At 38.1% G+C, this 27,132-nt stretch overlaps 2 protein-coding genes across 4 annotated transcripts; one reads left to right on the top strand and one right to left on the bottom strand.

Annotated features, from left to right (window-relative positions):
* The first annotated feature begins 2,032 nt into the window (after window positions 1–2,032).
* On the top strand, window positions 2,033–13,328 carry LOC123759350 (insulin-like growth factor-binding protein-related protein 1). Its single transcript, XM_045744282.2, has 6 exons — window positions 2,033–2,190; window positions 3,092–3,293; window positions 7,167–7,314; window positions 7,687–7,830; window positions 10,492–10,665; window positions 12,895–13,328. The coding sequence occupies exons 1-6, from the start codon at window positions 2,093–2,095 to the stop codon at window positions 12,924–12,926; spliced, it is 798 nt and encodes a 265-aa protein (XP_045600238.2). The 5' UTR covers window positions 2,033–2,092; the 3' UTR covers window positions 12,927–13,328.
* A 3,266-nt stretch (window positions 13,329–16,594) lies between these two features.
* On the bottom strand, window positions 16,595–26,636 carry Cdc42 (Cell division cycle 42). 3 transcript variants are annotated; one of them, XM_045744284.2, is made up of 5 exons: window positions 26,490–26,636; window positions 22,201–22,325; window positions 21,978–22,050; window positions 20,167–20,276; window positions 16,595–18,488 (listed from the first exon to the last, which is right to left on the bottom strand). In XM_045744284.2, exons 2-5 carry the CDS (start codon window positions 22,303–22,305, stop codon window positions 18,201–18,203), a joined length of 576 nt encoding a protein of 191 aa, XP_045600240.1. In that variant the 5' UTR covers window positions 22,306–22,325; window positions 26,490–26,636; the 3' UTR covers window positions 16,595–18,200. The 3 variants fall into 3 exon arrangements, with proteins under 3 accessions (XP_045600240.1, XP_045600241.1, XP_069191221.1); XM_045744285.2 differs by having other exon boundaries at window positions 26,444–26,556; XM_069335120.1 differs by lacking the exon at window positions 26,490–26,636 and adding an exon at window positions 26,386–26,465.
* Window positions 26,637–27,132: the final 496 nt, after the last annotated feature.

Raw genomic sequence — 27,132 nt, 5'->3', positions numbered from 1 at the left:
ATCCGAGAGAGGACAGACTATTTAGCATTAGTGGAATACAAACATTTGAACCCGGATGAAAAAAACAATACGGAAACAATGACTCTCGGAGACATTTCAAAAACTCAATGTTATAAAAGCGAAGAAATGTATAATGCATTAAGCATTGTAGGTGGAGGTAGACTATATATTCACGCGTACCTCCCAACTGTTCAGACATATTAGTAAAACAAAATTGATCAGCCTTATCTACACGAGAACGACGATGCTCAGCCGCCGCTGCTTCCTGACGACTGGCGGGGCGGTAGTCGGTGACCCGTATGCGTCCAACCGACCCAGAGACCCCCTGCCTAAAATTATTTGAACGCCATTTTGAAATTCCTAGCGTATAGCGCCAGGAGTGTGTAAATTAATATTTATATGCATTATAGGCCGTTCTAAAGGAATTTATAGATCTGAATATCATATATATTGTCTAATAAACGCATTATTTAAGTTAATATTTTAATTATGCCGGATACGAGTCAGATCGCACACAAGAAGATTCGTCAGCGGATTTTTTATTAATTTTTTTATTTAAAAATAAAAAAAAAGAGTTCTTAAATTCTTGTAAAACCATTAGCATGCATAGCGTTTCGGGCAGGTCCTTAATCTTAATTTTTTTTCCTCGGAATACCGCCAAATTGTTTTTCCCGCCAAATCGTGTAACAACCCATTCTCTGCTGGGTGAACAGTTAAGGATTGGCGCTTGGCCACTCCTTTCGGCCAGGATACGAACCCAGGTCAAAGCGCTGGCGAAGAGCCGGGCGTGTGCTTTACCACTACGCCATAGAGACTGCTCCGTGGCGTAGTGGAATTTTGAATTTTGAAACCTGACTAACCTAGCTGAACCCAACCTAACGTAACCCAAATCAAAACAATCTAATCCAACTGAGCCAAATGCAGCCCAACCTTAATAACATAACCTAATACTTGTACTTGTATCCAGGACTACTAAGTAAATATGAAACTCACTAAACACTGTATCTAATCTACTCAACAACGTAACATAATCGTACGTTACACAGCCTAGCATAACAATACATCCGGTTTAAAACAGAAAATGAGTTTAGCCGAATCGTCTCGTGTCCGAAACGACCATATCCCGACCAGTTGTGTAACCAGAGCCTTTCACCAGTTGTGTACCCACAGGTCTAGCAAACAAACACCTCACCTAACCAGACAAACGTCCCCCTAACTCTACCAAGCACACCAAGAGCATAAGATCAATTTGCTGTGGTTGAACCCCATACACAGATACCGTATGTAAGATAGGGATAGATTAGCGCGTAGTGTAATGAGAGGAGAGCAGAGAGGGGAACATTCCAACAGTCAGCTCCACTAACTTGCTCTAGCTTCTGCCTTCCTTTTCTCGGCTACCTTATCATGGCGATGTTTGATGATGCCCCTAATTTGTAAAAGAATCTTGGGGCTGAATTAGCATGCAATATGATCTACTACACCCTCACTGACCAGCACATCTGTACGTTAGTTTCCTCAAATGCCAGCAGGAGAGGCAATCCACTGGGACTTGGTCATCCTTCCCTGGTTAGATATCACTTTTATCTTTCTCTTGATTACCGTTTTTTGGGGACTATGAAATACGCAGCGCTATGAAATGAACTAAAACTACATATCTATGACAAAGTACATGGTTGTTAGTGATGTTTCAAGAATATAATTTTCATATTAACATTGTTATCTGACCCATTGTTACAGTCTTGTGGTTCAAATAAACAAACTAAAAATAAAGTGATTACGTTGCTGGTGGCGGGGTTACGCCCTTGTTACGGGTCAAGCGAGAGCTTGGGCGTGAACTCCGCCTCCCTGGCACCAACCATATGCCATGCCTGACGTATGATCAACACTCACAACTTAATCTTACTGACCGGACTAACGTAATAAACTAACTAATAATTCCTACAACTTCAACACTAACATTTCTGAGATAAATTTACAGGCGAGGGTGCGTACGCGTCATTGAGCTGTTTGCGGTATGATAGTTTAAGGTGCCAGCTGAAGAGCGGAGGGGTGCCCGGGCGCGGGGCACGCGGGCACACGAGCACCAAGGGACATGGCTAAAGGGGTCGTCCTGCTGGGCATCGCCGCCGCTCTGTCGGTGGGCGCGGTGGTGGGCCAAGTTATCACCTCGACATGTGGCGAGTGTGACAGGTGAGGTGACCATTCAAATTCAAATTCAAATTGAAATAAGTTTATTGAGGTAAAATACACACAAAGGGATGAGGTAACTCAAGCTATTCTCACCCCTTTCAGTACATCGTGTTAATACATACATATAAACACATCACAAACAATAAACATATTACCAAACATTCTGAGAGATAAACATACATTACCTAGGTGACCATTACTCTCACTATAACATAAAATGCACATTTTTTGTGGGATAAACTTGCGCAATAATAATATTTGATTTATAAACATACAGGATCAGATTACATGCGGGGATTATTACAATATTTGTTCATTTTATAGAGCCACTGTAATTACCGTGTATATTACGGTGATGTTCAGAGTGAGTGAACCTGGTCGCACCCGGCTGTGTCACCACACAGGCAGTGACACAGTGGGCACACAGTTATTCAAGATTAACGTTAATTGAACGCTAAATTAACGTTATTTCTGGATTTTGTTCTGTCACTCTTGCGTTAATTACTGTACTGCTGAACATTGGTCAACGCTGAGGGTGGCACAGCTTATCTGAGCCCATCCCCAGACCAGATCCATTACCATGACAAACTACTCCCTCCACTCAAACCACCTGGATAGTTATCTAGATATTTGTGATGGTCTGAAAGCATACTAGTTCCAATAATAGTCTACATATAAACTGAGAATTGAATCTTTGCCCTAAACACAGATTACTCTCAAGTTATAACTTTATTGTATTATAAGTAGTTGGTTTAAAATATCAAGAGTGTGTTGAGAACGTTTCCTTTGAAGAATTTGGTTTTCTCTAAACAGAATTCTTGGGTACACTTAGTACTCGTGGCGAAGCGAATATTTCTCAATGAGCTCAAATTTACTCATGACCTTATGATTGATCTCACAGATCCAGCTGTGTTGATGTGGAAGCCTCTTGTCCGGGCGGTCTGGTGCTAGACGCTTGCGGGTGCTGTCAGGTGTGTGCGCGAGGCCTGGGTCAGCGGTGTGAGAACCGCACTACCAGTAGTCCTCCATTAACAACCACAACCTCAGCGCACTATGGCGAGTGCGGGGAGTACCTGGTTTGTCGCACTCGTACCGATACAGGCGTAAGTTAGTCTACTTCCTTCATGGTTGTTGTTAGATGAGTCCGTATCCCCTCATCACACGTTCTCTATCTTCTGATACATGTTTTTTTTATACTAAAATTTTGTAAACTACCGTTGTATCTGTTTATACGTTCTGTACATTGTTAACAGATAATTCCCGCAGTCACTGAGCAGTGACTGGGGAGATTAGCCTTTAGTCGGGGCAGTGACGCCTCAAGGATGGGCCAGTCACAGGCTAAGGGCAATTGTAGGTTTTAATCTTGGTAATAGTCGTCCATTCTGTAGTATGATTGCCAAGACTGCACAGCAACCCCCTTGTGAGGCCTCACTGGCACGAGAGATAAAGCTATACAATGACATCAGTATTCCTACAATGCAAGAGTTGTCTCCGTCTTGTGTCGTATTTTAATACACCGCTGTCTTAGGCTTTAATTAATATCATGTTTTTGTTGTTGAACTAACCAACGTTGCATGTGTCGTCTGGGCATCATGTGCATCATTGTTTACCAAATTGAAAATTTGCATTTGTTTTGAGTGAAATTAAAGTCACTTTTTGTCTTAAGTTGATATCGAAGTTCTGCAGTTTAAAAGCTTCGTTTAAGACTGGGGTAATATTATTGTTTTCATCAGTGGAGAAATTAATTAATTTATAATCAACTTATGATCATAAATGTATGACCTGATCAGACTATGTCCTTCATAAATAATTATGAAAATGCGTTTGTACTTTGAAGTAGAAATAATTTGTTTAACTTTATGACAGCTTACACAGAGCTAGTAAATATTAGCTTAATTAGTATGTTACGTGTTGATGTCTACCAAATTTTCTTCATCCCAAGAACTTTCTATTTTTATTCTGCTCTTCCATTTACTGTTTAATGTCTTCCTTGTGTGTGTCTGCCTCTTGCTTTATTTTATCTTATACTCAACAATATATATGGTCTTGGGAAACCCTAGCAAATATTTCAGCTAAGCAGTACTTAAGATGTCTAGAATGTTGTTAGTTGTCTCATATATTATTGTAGGACTTTAAACAGTAGACAGACTCCACACAGGGAATATCATACTAAACATCATACATTTATGATATTAAGTTGATTATGACACAAGTGGCGTCATAGTTAAGCAAAACCAAGACAAGCCGAGGAACTCTTGCATATACAATGTGAAAAATTATTATTATTTTTGTAAGTATGTTAGTTGTTGAGGATGAGAGTGAGTGAGGGCGGGAGTAGTGAGAGGAGTGGGTGTTGAGAGAGGTGGTGGGCGGCCTGACTAAGCTGGCCTGACTGTTGCACCCATCCCAGTGGTGACGTCACCTCACACCACCACCACACTCCCTTACTCCGCCCTTGTTATTTTGCATGTTGTCATTTACAGCATAATTTTGAACATTTTGAACATGTTGTTGAGCAAGGCTCAGCGTCTTGAATATATTAGACCCCAAAGCTGATCCGTCCCAGATACTAACTCTAATCTAGACAAACATTGCCACATGTGCGCGATATTTGATAGCACTAGGTTGTTGAGAGAGTGAAAATCTGATGTGAATGAATGAATGAGTGAATGATTGAATGTGCGAGAGAGAGAGAGAGAGAGGGGAGAGGGATGGTTGAGTTTCGACTCTTTGGTTCTGCTTCTTAACTGTCACTCAACAGATGTGCAAGTTACTGAGTCTGTTGGGATCTATCGTATCTACATTTTGGAACTGTATGGAGTCGGCCTCCACCACATCATTACTTAGTGCATTTCACATGTTCTCTCCTCTGACACTGAACGTATTCTTTTTAATAGAGATGGGGAAGGTATGAAGATGTTTACACTGATAAGGACAGTATGTCCCGTAGTTACAACGGCAGAGACAGGGAGGGCATGTTTGAAAAAAACAGGAAGGGTGTGTGGGAGACCTGGGCGTCGGGTCTACCCGGGCACTGCCGGGTAACATGTGATATGCAAGGTTCTTAATGATTTCTTCTTCCTCTTTCTAAAGGCAGTTCTTATTTTGTGCAACCTAGCACATGCCGCGGGCGATATCTGGGGGACAAGTTTAGTGTAATATCGACTCCGGCTTTCTCTCGTTTTTAAAGGGTTTCTACTTTTAATTGGTACCTTAATTGTGTGCGGCCTCCTATTTCCAGCACCCAATGTAATTACTCTGCACTTATTAAAGTTAAACTATAGTAGCCATTTGTTGGACCATTCCTTCAGTTTATCCAGCCCATCTTGTAGCCTCTTGCTATCATCCCCTGAATTAATTCGCCTCAATTTCTGCACCTTCGGCAAACATTGAGAGGAATGAGTCCACCAACTCACTAAATATGATAAAAGATATGTAGGTCGGGAACGCTTGTATTAGTAACAGGCAGATAATAGGTGGGAGCAAAAGCCGGAGCTTGGTCCTCCAAACACAACTTTATGAGCTCGTGCAAAAACACATTCACAAGAATTTATGGCCAGCAAGTCTGTGAGAGAAATAAACAACATGCCATATCCTCACACACATTACAAAGCGTTATATGACAAAGAGCGCTGGGAAGACGGGACACCACGAGCATAGCTCTCATCCTGTAACTACACTACACTTAGGTAATTACAAACATATACAAAGGGGCAAAGGCACACGGGGAATACATGGAAGCAACGGAGCCGCCGACCTCACAAACATAAACTGTTTATTGAGGTCTGTGTAAACTCTCGCCCAACTTCTTGTTCACTATCCCTGCGTCTTGTTCCCCTTTCAAGCGCCTTTCACCCTTCATGCTTCTTCCCTTAAAATATTAATTTCTATTAAGTTTTTATCTCACGAATAACAGTCAAATCCCAGAAATACCCATACAGCTGCCCCTGGTCAACGTCCTAGTTAGCAGGAGGCAGCGACCCGCTGCAGTGCTGGCTCAGGGCCCCACCTCCCCTCAGCTAGTTACAGCGGCGGCCTTGTGCTCCCCTTCCCTTTGGTCACGCACTCCCAGGGACGGGAGGAGGGGACAGTGTGTGGGGGGGACGGAAGGAGGGGATGCGTGTGGTGACGGGGAGACGAGAGGGGAGGTGGAAGAAGGGCAGGTTGTGGTGTGAGGCAACGTGTGGACACAGCAGAAACTTTGCACTCAGGAAGGAGCGCACAGAGAACTCTTGAGAAGCATGGCTTGGGGAGTGCTTCTTGAGTGACAGATGAGACGTGTGCTCAGTGCAACAATTAAGGGTGATTAATAGAACTAGGAAGAGGTGCCTAATGGAACTAGGAAGGGGTGTTTAATGGAACTGGGAAGGGGTGCTCAAAGGAAATTGGAATGAGAATGTTCCAAGTGCTTAACACTTGTAGTGGAATCTGTAAGACTTTTTATAGGTTCACATTCCCAGGAAGGGTTTATTGTTGTTGTTTTATATTTAGCTACTCAGAAAGAAGTGTTCATGTAGCACGGGCTATGGTGAGCCCGTAAGGCAAGCCTAGAGAGGGCGTTGTTGTACTCTTTATAGGTGTACTGGGTGTTAGTGAAGGTGAACAATGTTAAGTGTAGCGAGACTGAACATGTTTTAGGATGGAGAGGTATTTGCACATTTCCTTTCAACTGATATCATTGTTCACTTAGTGGTAAATAGTTTCCAGAACAATGGAGAATGTTGTTCACAAAAAATGACATTTTATGCATGCACCTGTTATGTATCATTGCAAGGTTTTTACTTTTTTTAAAGAATTGGGCATGGAGGCAAGTACTGGTAAACAAATTTAAGAATACAATGAGTGCAAAACATTTTATATTTTAAAATGTAATGTAAATAAATTGTAGGAAAGCTTTGTGAGTGAATAACAGTAACTGTTTCAGACAGATAATATCAAAAGGAAGTGGAAACTTGAATATTTGTATCATTGTGCAGGGTACTGGTGAGGCCACGTGTGAGTGTGAAGATCAAGGGGAAGTGTGTGGGACAGACGGGACCACCTACACAACTCTTTGTCACCTCTTAATGGAAACTGTAAAAAGACCTGATCTCAATGTTGCTGTAAGAGGTCCTTGCAAGACAGGTAAGGCATGAGAAAGACAACCAAATTCGAGTACTGTACTTTAAGTACAGTACTCGAATACTTTAGTACAGGATACTTAATACTTAAAGTAGTACAGTACTTTTAAGTATTACTCGCTACTGTGATACAGTACAGTACTGTATCACAGTATCAGCGATGACTAAATCAGTCCACATTTTAATAAGTAATGAAATACTCCATAATAGATTTCATGCCAACAATTCTTATTCATTTAATAGCTGTAGTCAAAACAATCAAACTCTTGGAAGAGTCGAACCCTCCTTGACTTCAAGGAAAAGGAGTGAATATAACGTTATGTTGTACTGTATTACATTTTTCAAATGACAATGGTATAAATCTTTTTATATACAGCCCCTGTGATCAAATCCAAGCCAGAAGATAAGATAAGACCACTTGGAAGCATTTTGGTACTGGACTGTGAGGTTGCTGGTTACCCAGTACCAGATATTACCTGGGAACTGAACCTTTCTGATGGATCATCATTCAAATTGCCAGGTGTGTACTTAAACTCATGGTAGTGATTAGTTGATTATTGTTTTGTATTTGGGAACTTAGCTTAAAATCTTTTTATCAGTGTATGAGACAAAGATAGACCTATTTGACTGATAATTTCCACTTTGTTTTTTCCTGTCTTTGTCATTTGTCTCAATGGATATTTATCTGTAGTGCTGTATCTATACTGTTGATGTATTTTTGCTTATTTATGTATAGTATGTGTTTATACTCACCTGTTTGCAGGGACTGATTTCCATCTCCTGGTCCCTATCTCTTAAAACATTTAGCAGTATATGTCATACATTCCCCATTTTCCACTTGCCATTTAACCATTAGGTTAAAGAGATTCTTTAACTTTATTTTTAAAGAGATTTTGCTATTTCCAATCCCTCTGACTTACCAGTATTTGAACGTTCAGCTTTTACTTGTACTCGTGCGCTTGCATTATTGTTCTCACCATCACAAAAGGGTGAAACACTCAATTTTCTCATCTATGTTCTTTTTCGTCTCTGTATTTGTAGTCCTCAATTTTTTGACAGAAATTATTAAAATTTATTTGATTTTAAGCCAGTCACCAATACCTAAAACATTTCATTGATAATTAAAACATTAAACTAAGCCAAAGAACACTTTATTGTCGAAGGACAAGAAAGAGATCATTATAAAATACTGTACTGTACTGCGCTTTCTCCACAATTTTTTAAATTAAAGTTTCTGCTCAATGAAAATATATTTCCTTTTGCTCTTACCACCTTCAGCAACATGACTGTTGTTATGATACATCACTTTTAATTAAAAGTACAAAACAGTGTAAATAATACCTTTACCAACTACTGTGAAAATAGTTAAAAACCATGAGAGTGAAATATTGGAGACAAAGTGTTTATTAGTACGAATAACCATGTATACCTTCGTTTCTCATATACTGTACATAGCCAATTAACCGATTCACATTATTTTTTCATAGACATAGTAAATAAAATATAAAAAATTGCGTAATTACCCATGTGGAATAAAAAATATTAGCTATGCCCATGGTGTCCTGTCTTCCCAGCACTTTATCATATAATGCTTTAAAACTATTGGTGGTTTTGGCATCCATCATGAATTTTTTATTTTATTATTTATTTATACACTGTATATACAAGAGTTCTTACATTCTTGTAAGGCCGCTAGCATGCATAGCATTAGGTTGGGCAGGTCTTTAATACTGTACTAATTTTCCCTGGAATACGACCCACCAAATCGTTTAACAACCAGGTACCCATTCACTGCTGGGTGAACAGAGGCTATAGTTAAGGATTGGCACCCAGTCATTCCTCCCCTGCCAGGCTTCGAACCCAGGCCAAAGCCCTCATGAAGCGACGGGTGAGTGCTTACCACTACGCCATGAGGACTATCTACTCACATAATTCGTTCCAACCATCTACCACTCTGTTTGCAGAAGTGAACTTTCTAATGTTTCTTTGGCAACTTTGTTTACTTAGTTTGAATCTATGTCCTCTTGTTCTTCAAGTTGCAGTTTTCAAAAATTATTTTGTCAATTTTGTACTCGGTGATCATATCACCTCTTTATTTTCTGTCTTCTAGCTTTAGTATAGTTAACCTCTAATCACTTCTTGTTGCTCATGTTTTTCAGTTCCGGGGGCAATTTGGTTGCATATCTTTACACCTTTCCAGTTTATTGATATGCTTCTTAAGATATGGGCACCATACAACCAATGCACATTCCAATTTTGGTCATGCAAATGTTGTGAAAAATTTCTTTAATATTTCACCATCCAAGTAAATAATGGCAATTCTAAAGTTAGAAAGCATAGCATATGCTCCTTGCTTATTGTTCTTTATGTGTTCTTAAGGTGATAGTTTTCTATCTAGAACTACCCGTAGATCTTTTTCTTTAACAGAATTCCTTAATTCTTTTTTCACACAATTTGTATGTTGCATGTGGCCTATTTTCTCCTATTCTACATTCCAAGGTATGACATTTATTCACATTAAATTCCATTTGCCAAGTGTTGCTCCATACACTTATTTTGTCCAGGTCTTCTAGAAGGACATGATAATAGACTGTATATCTTAACTTCTCTAATAACTTCACATCATCAGCAAACATATTTATATTATTCTGTATTCCTTTTGGTAGAGCATTCATATAGACAATGAACATTAATGGTGATATAACTGAATCCTGTGGCATACTACTTGTAACATTTCTCCAGTCTGATACATTGGCTGAGTATCATCCAAATTTTTGTCAGACAATTTTTCATCCATGTCAGATTGTCACCCATTTCAGTATGTTCCATTTTCTAGAAAAACCTGTTATGTGGGAATGTCAAAAGCTTTTTTGTAGGTACAGATAAATGCAGTAACCCAATCATCTTTGTCCTACAAATTTGTTGTGGTTCTATCATAAAAACTAAGTAGATTTTGTGTAGCATGTTATGATGCTGCCTCCTCCATTCTTCATTCCTTCTTTCCATTCACTGCACCTTCCTCAGCTGACAAAGCAATACAGACTGCTCTGAATATTTGAGTATACAGTATATACATAATCAACCCATCCACACTATTTTTACCTTAAATAATGTAATACATAGGACACAATATTTACAACCTATTCTGAGGCCTTTTTTTCACTATTTTTATTATTTCCAGGTGATGACCCTTCATTTGCTGTTCAAGTTCGTGGTGGTCCTGAACCTTACATGGTTACTGGGTGGGTTCAGATAATGCGTATTACAAAGGCAAATCTTGGTACTTACACTTGTGTGGCTACCAATTCTGAGGGAGAGGTTCGTGCTTCTGCTTCTGTTGCAACAGAGAAACCTGGTAAGTTCTCATTGACACAGATGGTTGCAGAATTAATTATTCATATTAGTTAACTGCATTCCAAGCACCTTAAAACTGTATGGAACATGCATACAATACTTGATTAGGGTTAATCCTTTAGTTTATTTCACATGTTTAGCAGACACTAGGTAAATTCAATGATGTCAAAGTTCATGTGCATGTTACTTAAACTGGAAGGTAGCTAACATTCCAGTTCCATCATTCTTACTCTTGTGGAAGTTAGCTTGCCCTTAGAAAAATAAGGCATAAAGTGGGATGAAATGATTGCTTCTGTGTTTCCTTGGTTGCTTCCCTAGCCATGGATTCACCCAGGTTATTGCTATCAATCCAGACTGTGGTCAACTTTGAGCTCCACTGTGGGAAAAATTTTGTTAAATTGTCTTGTCGCAGAGTTTTCGGGCGAGAAGACAAGTGAACACACCTCAATCAACCACTCACTTTGGTACCTAAGAACAGATCAAACTACTTACAACCTCTTCAAATGATCATTGGGACCATAAGAATTGTTGATTTGATTGAATGTAATTAGCAAACTATCTGCTACACTGACTGCCACTAGTTGTCATTCCTAGTTATTCTGGCACATGCATGGCCTGCGCTGAGGGTTCAAATCCTGGTTGGGTCACTTAAAGTTCTTAGTGATCTATGGCTTGTGCGTTCATGCAGCCTTTGTCATAATTGAAGAGTTGGTGCAGCCCATGCATGTGCCAGAATTTTATGAAAAACTGTACCTAGATTGAACCATCAGTATAGTTGGGGGGTTGGTTAGTCGTGGAGTTTTGTTAACAAGCACAAGGACAAACCGATCCCTTACAAGTGCTATGTAGTTGTAATGGCTTGGCACTTTTTTCTGATAAATAACTTACCAGGAACTTGTACCATAAGCAGAAGTGTCAGATTAGGAATATCTTTCTTAATCACTTGTGATGCTCAGCCTGTTAACCCCTGCACTGTGCTCCTTGTATAGCTGACATCACCCCAGTGGCCAAGAAAAAAATATAAAATATGTTGTCTACTAATGTTGTTCAAATGCATTTCTTGATCATGGGAACATAAAATTTTATTTTATGTTACTTTGGATGTGTTGCAGGTCTGAAAATCTCGCAATGATTTCAAAAGAATTCGTGGAGCAATCCACTCCCAGGCCAGGTGGGAAATGTAGTGAAAGATATTTTTACATATTTATTTCGATGTCTCTTGATTTGTTTTTCACCATTGTTTTTGCAGTAATATTATTTAATAGTGTGTCCTTTGAGAAATGTATATACAGCACTGTAATATAAAGTATGGAACATCAGAATGCTCAAATATATTTGTCATTAAGATGCACACCATATTTATGCTTAGAACAATAACACACAGTCCATCACATTTAGGATCTTCTATGACACTATCATTACAAAATAATTGCAGTTACTGTATTTATTTTGTCATTATTTAGTGATCATGTGGGCACAAGCTCAATGGCAGTGCTGTGAGCTGCTGAGGCATGCTCTACCTATGGTCACCTCTTAATATTAAGGCTTTCACACCTGAGGGATGCCCACAATTTTTTTCCAAGATGGTATCTGTTTATTGGAAGTAAACTGGAAGCATGAGGAAGTATATGCGAGTCCTTTGTACACGTAGGACTTTTAAATCTTATGTGATACCTTAAATCATCACCGATTGACTCACATAGTGGAGTCAGAAATGGCATGATCGTTCCTGATTAACTTTAAAAGACTAAACATTTAAAAAAAAAAAAAAAGTTAAAATGTGTAATAATTCATTGTGTCAGGGGGACAGGCAGCCAGTTTATACATACAGTACATGTTAGGTTTATATCGAGCCCCCTCCCCCCTCCTCCCCAGGCAAATTACTTACCTTCCTCAGGATGCAACAAAAGCTGACTAACTTGTGGTTACCTTGTTTACTGCTAGGTGAACAGGTGCATTAGGTAATAGGAAAAGCGCCCAACCATTTCTATCCCACCCAGGATTCAAACTCGGAATTCTCTATTGCAAGTCGAGAAGGAACCCAATTGTACTATTGGAACCCTGTAAATATAATATTGTATAATAATTTTGTCAGATAAATAACGAAGTCAATTCATGTCATCTGTTGCTGGTTTCGGGAACTACATATACTGTACACTATACAGCATAAAGTATAATCATGGTTTTGTTATTTTAGCGTCAACATTTATTATGTCTTCTTTACTTTCAGGAGAAAAAGAAAGTTCCATTCAAGACCTGTAATCATCAGAATCTGCAATGAGACAGCACAATTTCAGCTGTGAGCACTGCCATAGTATTTAGTCTTTATATACTTACTGTAGTTTTACACTTAAGTTTTATATATTTTATTGTCTATTATCTGAAATTAATTTTAGTACTTCTATAGATAGTGTGTGAATGTGAGAACTGTTGTAGTAATCTATTTCTTCAGTCACCATTTAAGAATAGCATTAACAGAAACACTATTTTACTCATTGAATTTTATACTTCTAAGATGCATCTTGTTTGAAATATTTACATACAGTATTTTAATAAGTCACTAGGCTAGAAGTAACTAAGTATTTACACTGGTATCATTACTTTTAATGTTAAACTGTGAGCTTTATTTTATTGATTAAGTGTTTAGTAAACTGTAGGAAGTTTGTCTTTTTTTCACCATTCCCCATCCAACTCCTAACTACTGCAAACTTTAATAACTACTGAACATGAAACATCTCTGCACTACTTGAGAAATATATCCTAGTTTGAGCATACAAATGATGGCTGCATAAGAAGTCTAGCCAAGCATTAATAAGGATTTCATTATTGCGTGTACTGTATTTTCAGGAATTATAGCAAGAGATGTAAATTACTTCAATTTTCAAAGTAACAATGAAGAGAAATAAGGGACAAATAATGATGGAAGGTAACTATTAAAAAGAACATCACAAGCAGTTATCAAAATGTGCCAAATCCTGAAGGTTATGTATAGCAAGATCATTACTAATTTGCCACTAGAAATCCAAAAAATCCAAAAGAGTAAATAGATCAATACCTGCAGACATTCACATGCAAGAGTTGGCTCACCATTATTGAGGCACAATAAGGTTGAGAGAAAGGGTTTCAAAATGTGACTTCAGAAACTAATGAAGGAATTGCCCCGCAAACTGTCTGCAATTAGTCACCCAAGACCACCACAGATATCTCACATTTATTGAGGCTTAACCAATACCAATGTCTTTAAGACAAAAATTTATACTTTACAATCTTGGTTATAATACACTTGTTAATGCTTTGTGATGATTAAGTGAAGGCTGTTAAGTAACACCTCTCCTTGGAAATTAATTTTTTACCACTTAACCAATATTTATGCCATTTTATACTTAAAAATTATGATGATGATTTCCTATTACCAAATCTCTTAACCTTCTTAATCTTTTGGTTAGAGAAGCCAAATACTGGCTGTATTATATTTGTAAGTAAACACGATCAAGAAGTTATGCTGGGTAACTAATCATATTACACACTCCCATGAACTGGCCAATTAAAATGTAAAACCTACATGTCAAATATGCCCACTGATCTTGAAATGTATGGCGGCTCCCAGCTTGACTATGTAAATAAATTCAAATACCTTGGCCTTGAGGTGCCACTGTATGGTCCTGTTGTATTCAGACTCTGTCATCAGTATAAAGAGAAGCTCAAAGCTGTTGCAGGTTATCACTCAGGCTGGAGCCAATGCCAGAATTATAAAAGAGATGTACCTTGCATACATCAGATCTTTAGTGGATTATGCTGCACCTCTGCTTGCTTTGATGCCTGAAAGCAAGCTTGGAGGGCTTGAAAATTGAAGAACGAAGCCTTGAGGATAATCCTTGGGTGCTCTTGTACCACAAAGATACTTAATATGAGAAGGGAACTTAAAATTCCAGGCATCGCTGATCGTGTCACTGAACTTAACTGTCAAATTGGTATAAAAATACTTAGGCTAGCTTATCTTAACCATTGCACAGAAGCCCTCCAGAATTTCTTTATTTTATTTATTATTATTCACTGTTCCAAATGGATAACTAAAACTTGATCTGAACTCAAAAGGTATCAGATTTATCATGTCTACCAAGAGAGAACAATAGTGCTTTCCTGCACCATGGGAGAGTACCACCTTTCCAACCAAGAAGCAAATTAGAAATCAGCCCAAGCTTCATCTTGAGGCAAAGTTCAAAGCCTTAAGCAATATTGATGCTCTGCCCACAAAGCATTCTCTCTGACAGCATGACACTGATGGTTCCGCCCAAATTGACCTGCAGTTTTTAAAATATAATGCCTATTGGAAATATGACTCTTGAGCATTGTTTTTGAGTGGAATTCAAAATACAATGGTGTAGGGAACCACCCAATGCGTGCAGGTGAAAGTGCAGTTGTCCTGACAATGGGTGATAGCTTTTATTTTTCCTGCTTGATGGGGTTCTGGGAGTTGTTCTACTCCAAGCCTGGCCCGAGGCCAGATTTGAATTGTAAGTTTTGAGTGGGGCGCCTGTAAAAACAACAGGGCCTCTACCCTTCAGACCGAACAATTTGCCTTGCTTCTTGCACCGAAATGTGTAAAAGTCTCAAAACTTGATACATTAATAGTAAGTGACTATCATCCTTAATTGCACTCAACTCCTCAAGATATAACTTAACATGCTTGTGTCTGAAGTTAGACACACACACATCAAAATTATTAATGAAAGTAACAGAGTCCATTTCATGTGGATTTCATCTCAAATTTAGCCTCCAAATGAATGATAAGAGCTGACGAGTTAGCCAAAGAATCTGCCTTTTTAAGGAGAAATTGAGAAAGTGAAATCAACACCAGTAATTCCATCTGTTATCATACTATCATGCAAGAGCAGCCACACATCTATGCATCACCCAATCAATGGCGATATAGATCACCAGCAGACTCCTAGATAATACTACTGCTCAGTTTAGACTGCTATAAGTATCTCTGGGAATTTTCATTATCTGCAGATGAAGACCTGACCAAATTATTCGCATACCCTGCATCACAGTGATGAAGTGTCATAAAAATTTAAATAATTTAATTTAATACCAAATACAATTTTTTTGGACTGTCCCAAGAATTTTTTTGTTAGGGCAAGGATGCACTGTAGTACTGCAATTAGAATTGACAAAATCGACAGGAATTCTTGAAACTAGCAACTTCAAGAAGGTCTTGGATCAACCGTAAAAGGTGCCATAAAGTATTAGAAATTGTTGTTTTGCAAACAGTGGTAGGTGATTAAACATATTAAATGAGAAGGGGTTGAATACCAAAACTGTTAGTAATTTCAGTCATTTGACAGTACTGGGAAGATGGGACACCCCCAAGCATAGCTCTCATCCTATAACTAAAATTAGGTAATTGCATATACATACAATGAAGAGCACTCTGGTGGCCTAGGTATGTACAGTCATTGTCATTTGCTGATGTAGGACTAGGAGCTTAAGTCTGACTTCAAATTATTTTCTGGCCATCCCATGGAATGTTGGGTGGTCAAATGGGCTATTGTAAGCAAGTAATTATCAAAAAGGCACCAAACCGGGAAGGCTATGTAACACCATCAAATGCGCAGGATAATCAGAGGGCGCTAAATATCACTAAGGACGCCAATACGAGAACAGAAACGCCTAAGGCGAACAATATCAAAAGTATCCGAGTCACAAAGAGACGGCGGGGGGACGGTCGGAAAACAAGACACGCTCGTCCCGGAAGTCAGGACATTCAACAAGGATATGCACGACTGGGGCTATTGTAAGCATATGATCAACACTGGTATTTAAGCAAAATGTTAATCATTTGTTATTTGCATTGCATGAGAGATCAACAAATGAAGATGGCCACTTTTAAAGGGCCATTGAAACACCTGGAACAATAACACAATCAATCCAATCCAAATGGTTTATTTGTAACTCCCTCCATAAATACCAAACTCTCTCAAAATGATCAGATTTTATCACACTTTAAAAGACAATCAAGCTGTCTTCTATTTGCAATGGTCAACATGACATGGCAACTATGGTTATTTTTAAACAAGAGCTCCCTACCAAGACCAGTGGTGGGTTAGTTAACATGAGGCAAGGTAGCTACCAACCATCTGGTTATCACCAAACTTTGTGTCTGAAGCAGCAGAAATTTAGATAATCATGGAATACTACTTTCAGATTTACAGATTTTGTACAAAAATAATGATTCATACCATTGAGCCAACTACTAAGTTAATATATATATATTTCTACTACATCAGACGTTCCCAATTGTCTTGTAGCACCCATACGATAGTCAGCACTTAGGACTGAGTAGGTGGGCGACTCATTACAAGCCATTGTTGCTGTACATGAACACAAAACACTGGGAACAACATGCTTTAATGTGAACAATAATTGATAACCCCTTTGCATAAATGCCACTTACTTCAAACCTAGTTTCTTACTCAGGCACACCACATAGTAATTATAATAATATTAAATCAATGGTCTTGTCTTGGGGATTATCTTGGTCTCTGAGCCCACAAAACCAAGGTTTAATCCATTGACACTCCTAAATTTGCACTTATTTTACAATAAAAAAGAAGATATAGTCATTAGATACACATCAGTTATAAGTGTTTATGTAAGAATAGGAAACTTATGATAGTCTGAGGCAGTTATATCAGAAGTTAAGCTCATACAAATATTGGTTACTTTTTAATTATTAACACTTCTAATTCCATTACTAGTAAATATGATGAGATGCATTAAATGTTGAGAAAGAGAGCAAGAGAGAAAGAGTGAATACTAATAAACTTGAAAATTGTGATGTTCATCACTGTTTTATGAATAAAATGAATCTAACAGATAATTAAAAGATGACTGGAATTGGATGATATTTGTGTTCATAGTCTCTATAGAAGTTAACATGAAATGTTTACATGAAAAACTAAAAAACTAAAAGGACACACTTGACCTAACTGGAAGCAAACCAAATGGAACCATCAGGTCCTCAAGTGGCACAGGTTGGATGCTGACCCAGGAAAAAGGGATAGGGCAAATGGGAACACAACAGGTTTATGGTACAGGCACACAATGACCATCAAAGTCAATATGCCTTAAAACCTAAATATATTGATTGAATAGGTTTGTGGTGTGATGGAAAAGGAGGTTGTGCGAGTAGTGTATTCTGCTGCACAATACCGCTCCTCCACCCATGTTACCTGGCAGCCATTTCTTGTGCTTAGGTTGCTTAAATTTCAAGGAGTTCAGCCCCAAAGCTGCATGAAGCTTCATTCATTCACTAAGAAATGCAAACTTTGGCATCTTCCATCATTCACTACTGGAACATACCTTGTAATAATAAAACACACACTCCTGTAGTTGTAACAATGGCAAATTCTCATCCAAGTAAGCTTCAGAGGCAAACCTAACTCCACAAAAACCCTACTGACCATTAAAGGCAATCTTGCACATCGTGTATGTTTGGGGCTCCTCCAAGGTCTACAGTGGATGTGTCCTACCCTACAGAACAACACATTTCCTTCGTTTCTGGGGTTCTGGGGGCTCTAAGGCTGCAAGAATGGCTTCATCAAATACATTCTTGAGCCCTTTCTGTGTAAGTGCAGAACATTCAACATACTTGACAGCCTTAAGCTCACGGCTCAGCTTGTCACCTTGTTCATAGGTTATTGGCTTCTGTTTATTCTTGGCCAGTTTTTCTACTGTAGCAGCATCATCTCTCAAATCAATCTGTGTGCCCACTAGGAGGAATGGAGTCTTCTGGCAGTGATGAGTAATTTCTGGAACCCACTGAAAAATATTTAATCCCATATTAACAATGATTCCAGATTTACTTTTCTAAGCCCTCATCCTTTTCAGGCATATAGCACAATTTTCTTAATTAAGCAATTTACATAATTGACAAACTACCAAAATTAGCCAACTGCACAACTCCACATATAAATCACACAGAGGACTTTTAGTGGAGCTCCACAAAACACTCCTTACCTGGTGCTAACTTTATCCAGAACTTCAATTATTTGGAAGCAAAGATACGTATACCAATTATTCCATATACTAGGGAGGGTTGCACATTACTATACTTTTATCTTTGCAATTTTTTCACAATTGTGTTATTAGTAAAATGAGAGCACACACTCTCTTGCACATTTAGATACAAAAATCCTTAGGCAAGGGTGATTAAAATGGTAATGTAACACATCAGATTACGTTTAAGTTTCATATACATAACAATGATGCCCAGCTAAACATAACCACATTTGCCCAGAATTCTTACTGTGAGCCATTACATGTTCTAATGCTTTTGAACTAATAATACATGGAACAAAAATATATGAAACAGTGATTGCCTCCGAAATAATTTATATGTTTAAGCAAGACAACCAAAAAGATGCTAGATCTAATTAGATATATTACAGTACAGTAGAACCTCAATTCGCCGAACCTCTGGTTGGAACACACTGTTTCCATGCCAGATTTACTCACCTGATTCAACAAAGAAGAGTTTCCAGAAGTTGGGGTTGTGTGGATTTGCTTAGGATGGTGGGACAGAGTTCACTTATGAAGGCAACATTACAAGAGTTGGGAATTTGAGAAAGCGAATGAGTATATTAAAAACCAAATTATTATCATTTTTTTTTTATTTCCAGGTAGGGGGTTTTTGTTCAGTAAAATATGAACCCCCGTTCCTTTGAAAATGAGATTTTGAGGCTTGGATGAAGGAAATTTGCTAGATGTGGTTAATCTCTTTACACACAGGTTCTCTTGTCGTTACCCTTCATATGACAGATTGAAATTATAATTCTGCTCGCCAAAATCAGCCCAGAGAGTGAGAAATATCTGGGTATGAATGGTAACTCAATATGGCTCCAATCATGTTTTTGAGGACTTTTTGTGGATGGACTCAACATTACAAGAAACAGTTGGAGCTTTGGGAAAGGTATTGAGAATATTTAAAACCAAATTTTAAGTTGGGAATGTTTTTGTTCACTTAGGTATGGTCCTGCTATCTTTTGAGAGTTAACATTGAGGCTGGGGACATGAGAAATGAGCTAGATGTGGTTAAAAAATTTTTTTTTAACATGCATGTTCTTTAGGTGGTACAGTAGTTTATTATAGGTTGAAATTAAAATTTTGCCAAGTGAAATTAGCCTATAGGATGTAGGAAATGCAACTTTGAGGCATTTCTGACTGCAACAAATCCTTCACTGCAATGAATTGGGTTTGGTCCTGTACAGTGCTGTCATTGAAGCAAGGTTGTACTGTACTATCTAGCACATTTAGAAATATGCTTTCAGGTAAGTGAAGAAAATAATTTTATTTTAAATAACTAATCAGTTTTAGACTTTTTTTTTAGACATAATGAATACCAAACAGAAGATAAACATTGCATAGAGCTAATAATTTGCAATACTCATGAAGTTTAGCAACCAAAATATTGGAAACTTTATCCCACATTATAACTCACCTTTTCCTTGACATTCTCAAATGATGATGGAGACACCACTGAGAAACAGACTAGGAATACATCTGTCTGGGGATAGCTAAGGGGCCGCAGTCTATCGTAATCCTCTTGTCCTGAAATACACATGCAAAACCACTGAAAAATTTAACAATTTATAATCTTACATAATCAGTGGCATACATAACAAAAGCTGAACATGTATAAAACATTCACAAAGGCATTAAGCCTTGGTATTTTGAAGTATCAGTATCTTACCAGCCTATTTTGGTACAGTACTATAGTATCAGTAATTTTCCACATTTTTTTCACAGGTGGGTACAATTCTGATAAAAACACTAAATATCAATTCAGTCTTTTATAGTACTGTACATTACGGTATTAGTATTGATCAAAATATTTGTACAGTATCTGTACAATTCTTATTTTGCAAGCTTTCAATCTAAAGTATTGAAACAATTTTAACTCAACCCATTCAAATTTATAGTCCCAATCAACCTTGATAATTGTGAACCAGTTACATTTTATGATATAGGCTCTTGTGGGGATAGTTCCAAAACAGTATTAACCTACATTAATACCTTTAGGTTTCCAAATTTCATTAGTTTTCTGGGGTGCTTGTCCAACTCAGCCTCCCAAAAAAACTTTATAGACATTTATGCAATTTAACATTTTAATACAGTATTCCATTGCGTGATTTTCTACTTTACATTTTTATATATAAAATTATTGCATCACATTCTATATGTACTGTACTTTATTTTGTAGTACAATATATACAACATGTTGTAATGTAATACAACATTTTCTCAGGGAAACCCCTTGTGGCTTCCTGAAGCAATGTCGCTGAGAAAGCGTTTAAATACTGTACTAAGCTACATCAGAAATGGGCATCTAGTTGGATTACTGGAGACCAGAGCCAGAACCTGGCTCCCTCAAAGAGGCACAGGAAGCAGGGACTTGGTGCAATCACCCTCATCAGGAAAGCACCCAGAAAGTAGACAGGAAAATACAGGCAACGGCCAAGGTTCATTTTGGGGCTAATTTGGAATTCTCCGTGAGCATCTCTCTTTCCTTGCCTTCTGCAGCTCTGCTCTGCCTGCAGTAGCATCACCGACAGGTGTTGGATTGGACCTGCGTATCTCGGTGATCGAGTGTTTGTGCGAGAGCCTGAACTTTGCCTGCAAAGTATTTCTTCTAGGCAGGGTTTGACTCCAGGCACTGTACTGGTTAAATGAACAAAGCCACAAGGGCTGTGATGAGGGTTTGAACCTATACAAGAGATCTTCCCAGATGCGCCTTAGTCAACTGTACCCCGACATGGTCAAAAGACTTGCTATCTGGAGTGCTACTACCATTCCTAGGATCCCAATGCATCTCCGAAGCCCAATTGGGGTACAATCGGGTTTCCACACAGTGAACCACTGATGGCGCATCCTTCTGTTGGCTCTGAATTGTTTGGTTGCCCCGAGGTGGACCTCTTCACATTGTGATGACCAAACCAACACACTAGAAGAGGAAGAGACAATGACATTTTGGTCCCTCCTGTACCACTATAAAGTCAATTGTGAAGGGAAAGATTGATTGATGAAGATTAAGCCACCCAAGAGGTGGCACGGGGAATAAATAAGGCAAGAGTGAGGTAAAAGAAGAAGGTAAGAATAAGGTGAACGACATGAATGGGATAAGTGTAATAATGGAATGAAGGAAGAATGGAATAAGCAAGAATAAGTCAGAGGAGCATATGACAACCCTAAAAAGGGTTGTCTATCTAGTATTGCACAAGTCTTCAAATTATAATACTGTACGGTACTTACCAGCAGTATCAAAAAGGCCTAATGTGTATGGTTCCCCTCCAATCATTACTGTAACTGCATAGTTATCAAATACCTGGAAATATAATTTAATGTTTTAATAAAGTCAAATTAAAGGTCTATGTTATAACTTGAAACTCAAATCTTTTTTTTTATCTTAATCATGAAAATTTTTTTTCCCTCAAAATATAAGATATAATAAAATATAATTTGTTACTATACATACCGTTGGAACATACTCGGAAGGGAATTTGTTTGTTGTGTAGGAGATGAGCAGGCAGGTTTTACCCACTGCTCCATCTCCAACCACCACACACTTTATTGTCTGCATCTCTCACGATCCCCAGCAGGCTATTAGAAATTGTACAAGTTAATTATTAGCACTGAATTTTGTGTTTCAAGTGGAATATTGTAATGTAGTTTACCAATCATTATTGAACATACAGTACCAATACTCTGTCGAGTGTGCGTCAGTTATAAGAGGAACAGCAAATTTAACCAAATAACAGGTAATGTTACGTTATGTTATTTCAGCACCAAACCCATGAGTATTTTTTGGGAAAAGCTTTAATATCTATGCTGTAAGAAGTTTAACAAGTAATAACATTACTGCATCCGACTATGGAAATGCATGTCGTTTAGATAGAGATATAACAACAAAGCTCAAATTTAGCTAATGAGCTATAACAAAGCTCAAATTTGTCATATATTAGACAAATTAAAAAAAAAAAAGAGACATTGAAATACAGTAATTATGTAAAAATATCTGCAGCAACCCCCGCCACACTGCCGGGCTCAAGCACACTGTCGCTGGCATGCACACTGTCAATACCCGAATGCTGCCAGATTTCTTCGTCCTATCACAGCCGTATGTCGCGCACACTTTTTTCTTTAAGTGATAAAGGATTGCATTTTAACAATATTACAACAAAAAAAGTTCTGGGAGATATAATTTTTTTTGTGCATAGACAACATGTTATTAAGCTACTGTGCAGTGCTGTAGTTTAGCTATTGGCCAGCAAGTCAGCCTTAACTTCCCAAGGGTCATTCACTGAAGACCAGCTACAAGTACTAATAAATATTAAAGCACTTCAATCACTCCATTCACCATTTTCAAACAATTTCTCTTGAAATGATTATTGTTGTTCGTATGAAGGGCAGAGACAAGACTTCTCACAGATCTCATAGGACAAAACTAAAATACTGAATACTTATCTTACTCTAATTAGGGCAACCACAACTCTTTTACATTTGTAGAAACCAGCATTTTTCATACACTGGTGTGTTGAAGTTTGGAGGGAAAATCAGAATGAAAGAAAAATTTAAAGAAATTGTCGATGTAGATTTTGGAAAAGTATTTTTCATAAATAGCCACTACCTGACAATGCTAAGCGACAAGCTGGTAGTCAGTAGTTTGGGTGGTTGTGTTTTTTCAATTAGCTGGCACCAATTTTTTTTAATGTCTAAAAATCACAGTTTTCCTTGATAATTTTGGTGCCATGATCAGTGTGATGTGAATTGAATAATGCCTTGTTCAATCTGCAGCAAGTTGTAAAAGATTGAAAAACCTCTGGATGAAACTCGGTAATATATCTTTAACCAAGATAAAGTTCCACTTCAGAATGCAAAACAAATATATCAAACTAAATGCTAATATTATAGCTATTGTACATTTACAACATTTTCACAAATTTAAAAAAATTAAGTTTCTAAATATATATTTGAGTGAAATATATTGGAACACATGAAGGAGATACATCTGTGATTTGTCTATTCTTGTGTTATATAATGGTTATCTTGAGATGATTTCGGGGTTTAGCATCCCCACAGCCCGGTCCTCGACCAGGCTACCTTTATGTTACACACACCCAGGAAGCAGCCCGTAGCAGCTGTGTAACTCCCAGATACCTATTTCTGCTTGGTAACAGGGGCATCAGGGTGAAAGAAACTCTGCCCATTTGTTTCCTCCTCAAACCGGGGATCGAATCCGGAACATTAGGACTACGAATCCGAAGCGCCAGGGGCCTGACACTTAAGCTGTCAGGTCTCTGTAGTGGTATGTAATTTCCATTCACAAAACAGGTCAGATACGATTAAATAATTTATTTCAGTCATAATATAAATGCAATCAATTGCAATTGGAGGAAATCGACATTTTTGTTGGAGCGTACTTCGTTCACGAAAAGCAAATTACTATACATTTAACAACTTATTTACAATTTTAAATGTTTCCAAATGATTTTAGTATTAGAATCAAAATGTAAAAAAATTCTAGCCTATAATACCGTATATAAATAGAAAAAATTTATATTAAAGTCAGATTTTATGCAGTTTTGTTATTGGAGTACCATATTAAATGGTTTACTTGAGCAAGACTTCATTACCCAAGGAATCTGGATATACTGCACTGAAAATAGGTTCACAGGGCACAGTGCCATTAAGATACAGTACAAATCTACTGGGTACTGTGCCACTGGTTCACAAAGAATCATTGTAGTACATTAACTATACATGAATAGTGCAAAATGCTATGGGCCTCTCCCAGCCACTTCATTCAGGGTAACTTATTTCCTGAGGCTATTGACATTTTTCCCAACTGGTAATTTTCTCCATAAATTTGAATTTTTAACACTATACACGTATTTCATATTTTTTAGCAGGTTTACACATACAAATTAACACGCATAGTCTTCATGTACAGACCCCTTGCACACGACGACAAACCATCATCTGTGAAGGTTAAATAATGTGAGTTAGGATGAGCTGCTTGCAAGGAAATCACAAGGAACCAACTGGCATTGGTTCCTTGTGATGTGGCCTTTCTGCACCATTCTCACTTTATACAACCATGCAGACAGTGCTCTGCCCCTATAGGCAATCAGTACAAGCCTTAAATCTCCGTCACTTGTCACGGTCACTTTGCACAGCCACATTATAAATGTCCAGTAATTAGTTGCAAATTCACATAGGGCCAAATCATAACTATCATATTAATAGTTAAACTGCATTCCAGTAGCCGTGCAGCTAATGAAGTTATGACCTAACCTATCCTAGACAACCTATCCTCACTACCACAATGAAACAGGTTTATTCTTGCTTTTTCTATGTATCACATAATGTGCATTTCTGGGCATAAACATGGATATGTAGCACAACCCTAGGGTACACACACGTCTCACGAACGTGTTAATTGTTAAATCCGTATAAGTCGGAACGTACGTTTTAAAATTAAAATCTACCGATGAACTATCTTGGGTTTGAAAGGGGAACAGTCCAAAGGTAAGGTAATTATGAGTTCAATACGGTATGAGATACCTATCATTTCAAAAGGTAAGGTAATTATTAGGAGGAAGTGCCAAGTCATTATGACTATAGCACTTGGAAAGGATACGAGGATAAGGATTTGGGATACAGTAGAATGGTGCCCAATAACCTGGAACATCGGGGATTGAACACCGACCTGAAAGAAGTGAAGCCGTTGTTGTGCCGACTAGTTCAAGTGGTTGAACACTTCAAGAGACGGTTTACATACAGATTGCCAAGGTAACTATTGCAAAGGTACAGTAAATTTCAAGAGAAAGTGCTAAAAATATTGCAAAACATTACCCGACCCATAATAGTTATGAATGTATTACGAATGAAATGAAATCGAATCTTAACAAGCTTCAATCTTCAACAAGATTAGGATGATGGATATATAAAATATTTAATTCCCAAATTTTTTCTACAAAATGACTAATGGTCAAAATGCCTTTGCCGGATAATATTAATGAGGTTTAAGACCATTAGGCTTCCATTTTAATCTCAAAGATGGGCAAATTTAATCATGATAAAAGATATAAAACAAGATATATATGAAAACACTCATGATTAAGAATCTTCTTAAATTCAACTCACTCAGGAACGTTTCCTCCTAAAATTAAAAACCAAACCATTTTATTTCGTGTGAGAACAAGCCATGTGAAGAGGCTGCCAGGAAATGCCATGATTCACCCGGACCCTCCCCGCGCCCTGCCTCCCCCAGTGACACACCTCTCCTGCTGGCCTGGTGCTGGTGGGCCCCCTGGCCACCCCGGGCCCTCACACCCTCACCCCTCACCATCACTGTGAGCGGTGAGGCTCCATGGAGGCTCCTGCCCACCTCACCATACACGGGGGGAAGAGGGGCAGACCACACCGGGTCTCTCATCATCCTCGCCTCCCCAACCTTTATCTCCCGCATATAGAAAACAATTACACTCGAAATCATGCATATGGAAATGCAAAAATGCCATACTGGAGCTCGGGCTAACACCTTGACATTTAATTTCCTAACGTCAAGTTGAAGTTTTTTTTTTTCAGCCATCTTGGCGAGCCCCGCCTTCATATCCAAACACTTTTCGCCGAAAACTAGACAAAAACCTTCACGCACACCGTACTCTATATTCTCGGACTACCCATGCACAGCAACTATGGTGAATAACGTGTACATTTAGGAGATAAGCCAGAGTGTAAATGGAGGAGGTAATGCCTCACCAGCTGGGCGTAGTTCATCAGTAACACTACTGCCCTCTGCCGCCTGCTCTTGTAAACACTCCTCCTCCCTCCTGCCTCATGCATCCACACTCACAATTTCTACCATTATATTTTCCTAATGACACGCTTCATTTGATGCTTTACGTTGCCTCAAATACATTTTAGATACAATTGACAATGTTACAATATCTCATATTTGTATAATTGTAGCATTGAAGGTACAATAATAAGAGTGTACTATCTGTGCTGACAATCTCTAGAGGTCACCTACATTCTTCAGGAGTGACCAGTCAGATACTCACATTTAATCTCTTTATTCACGAAGAAGCTACACACAAGTATTGTACCTGTTTAGATGAATACATATAATACAATAACACTTGCAATCTAGATATAAAATTTTATATAAATATAGAGAAGAAAATAATTTAGATGTTCAACGGGACACTTCGCACATATATTTTTACCATTTCGGACATAAAATTTGTATGTTTCGTATATATATAATTGTTTAATATTAAAACCACATTATAATGTTATTAAAATTTAAAATCTTCTACTTAACAGGCATATAATTATTAAATAAAATTTAGTGATGTAACGGACATAATCCGGGCTTGGTAAGACCACCGCCCGCCAGCGT

The sequence above is a fragment of the Procambarus clarkii genome, chromosome 32 (genome assembly GCF_040958095.1).
Source record: "Procambarus clarkii isolate CNS0578487 chromosome 32, FALCON_Pclarkii_2.0, whole genome shotgun sequence".
NCBI classification, from domain to species: Eukaryota; Metazoa; Arthropoda; class Malacostraca; order Decapoda; family Cambaridae; genus Procambarus; species Procambarus clarkii.
This window is presented reverse-complemented; position numbering and strand designations above follow the sequence as displayed.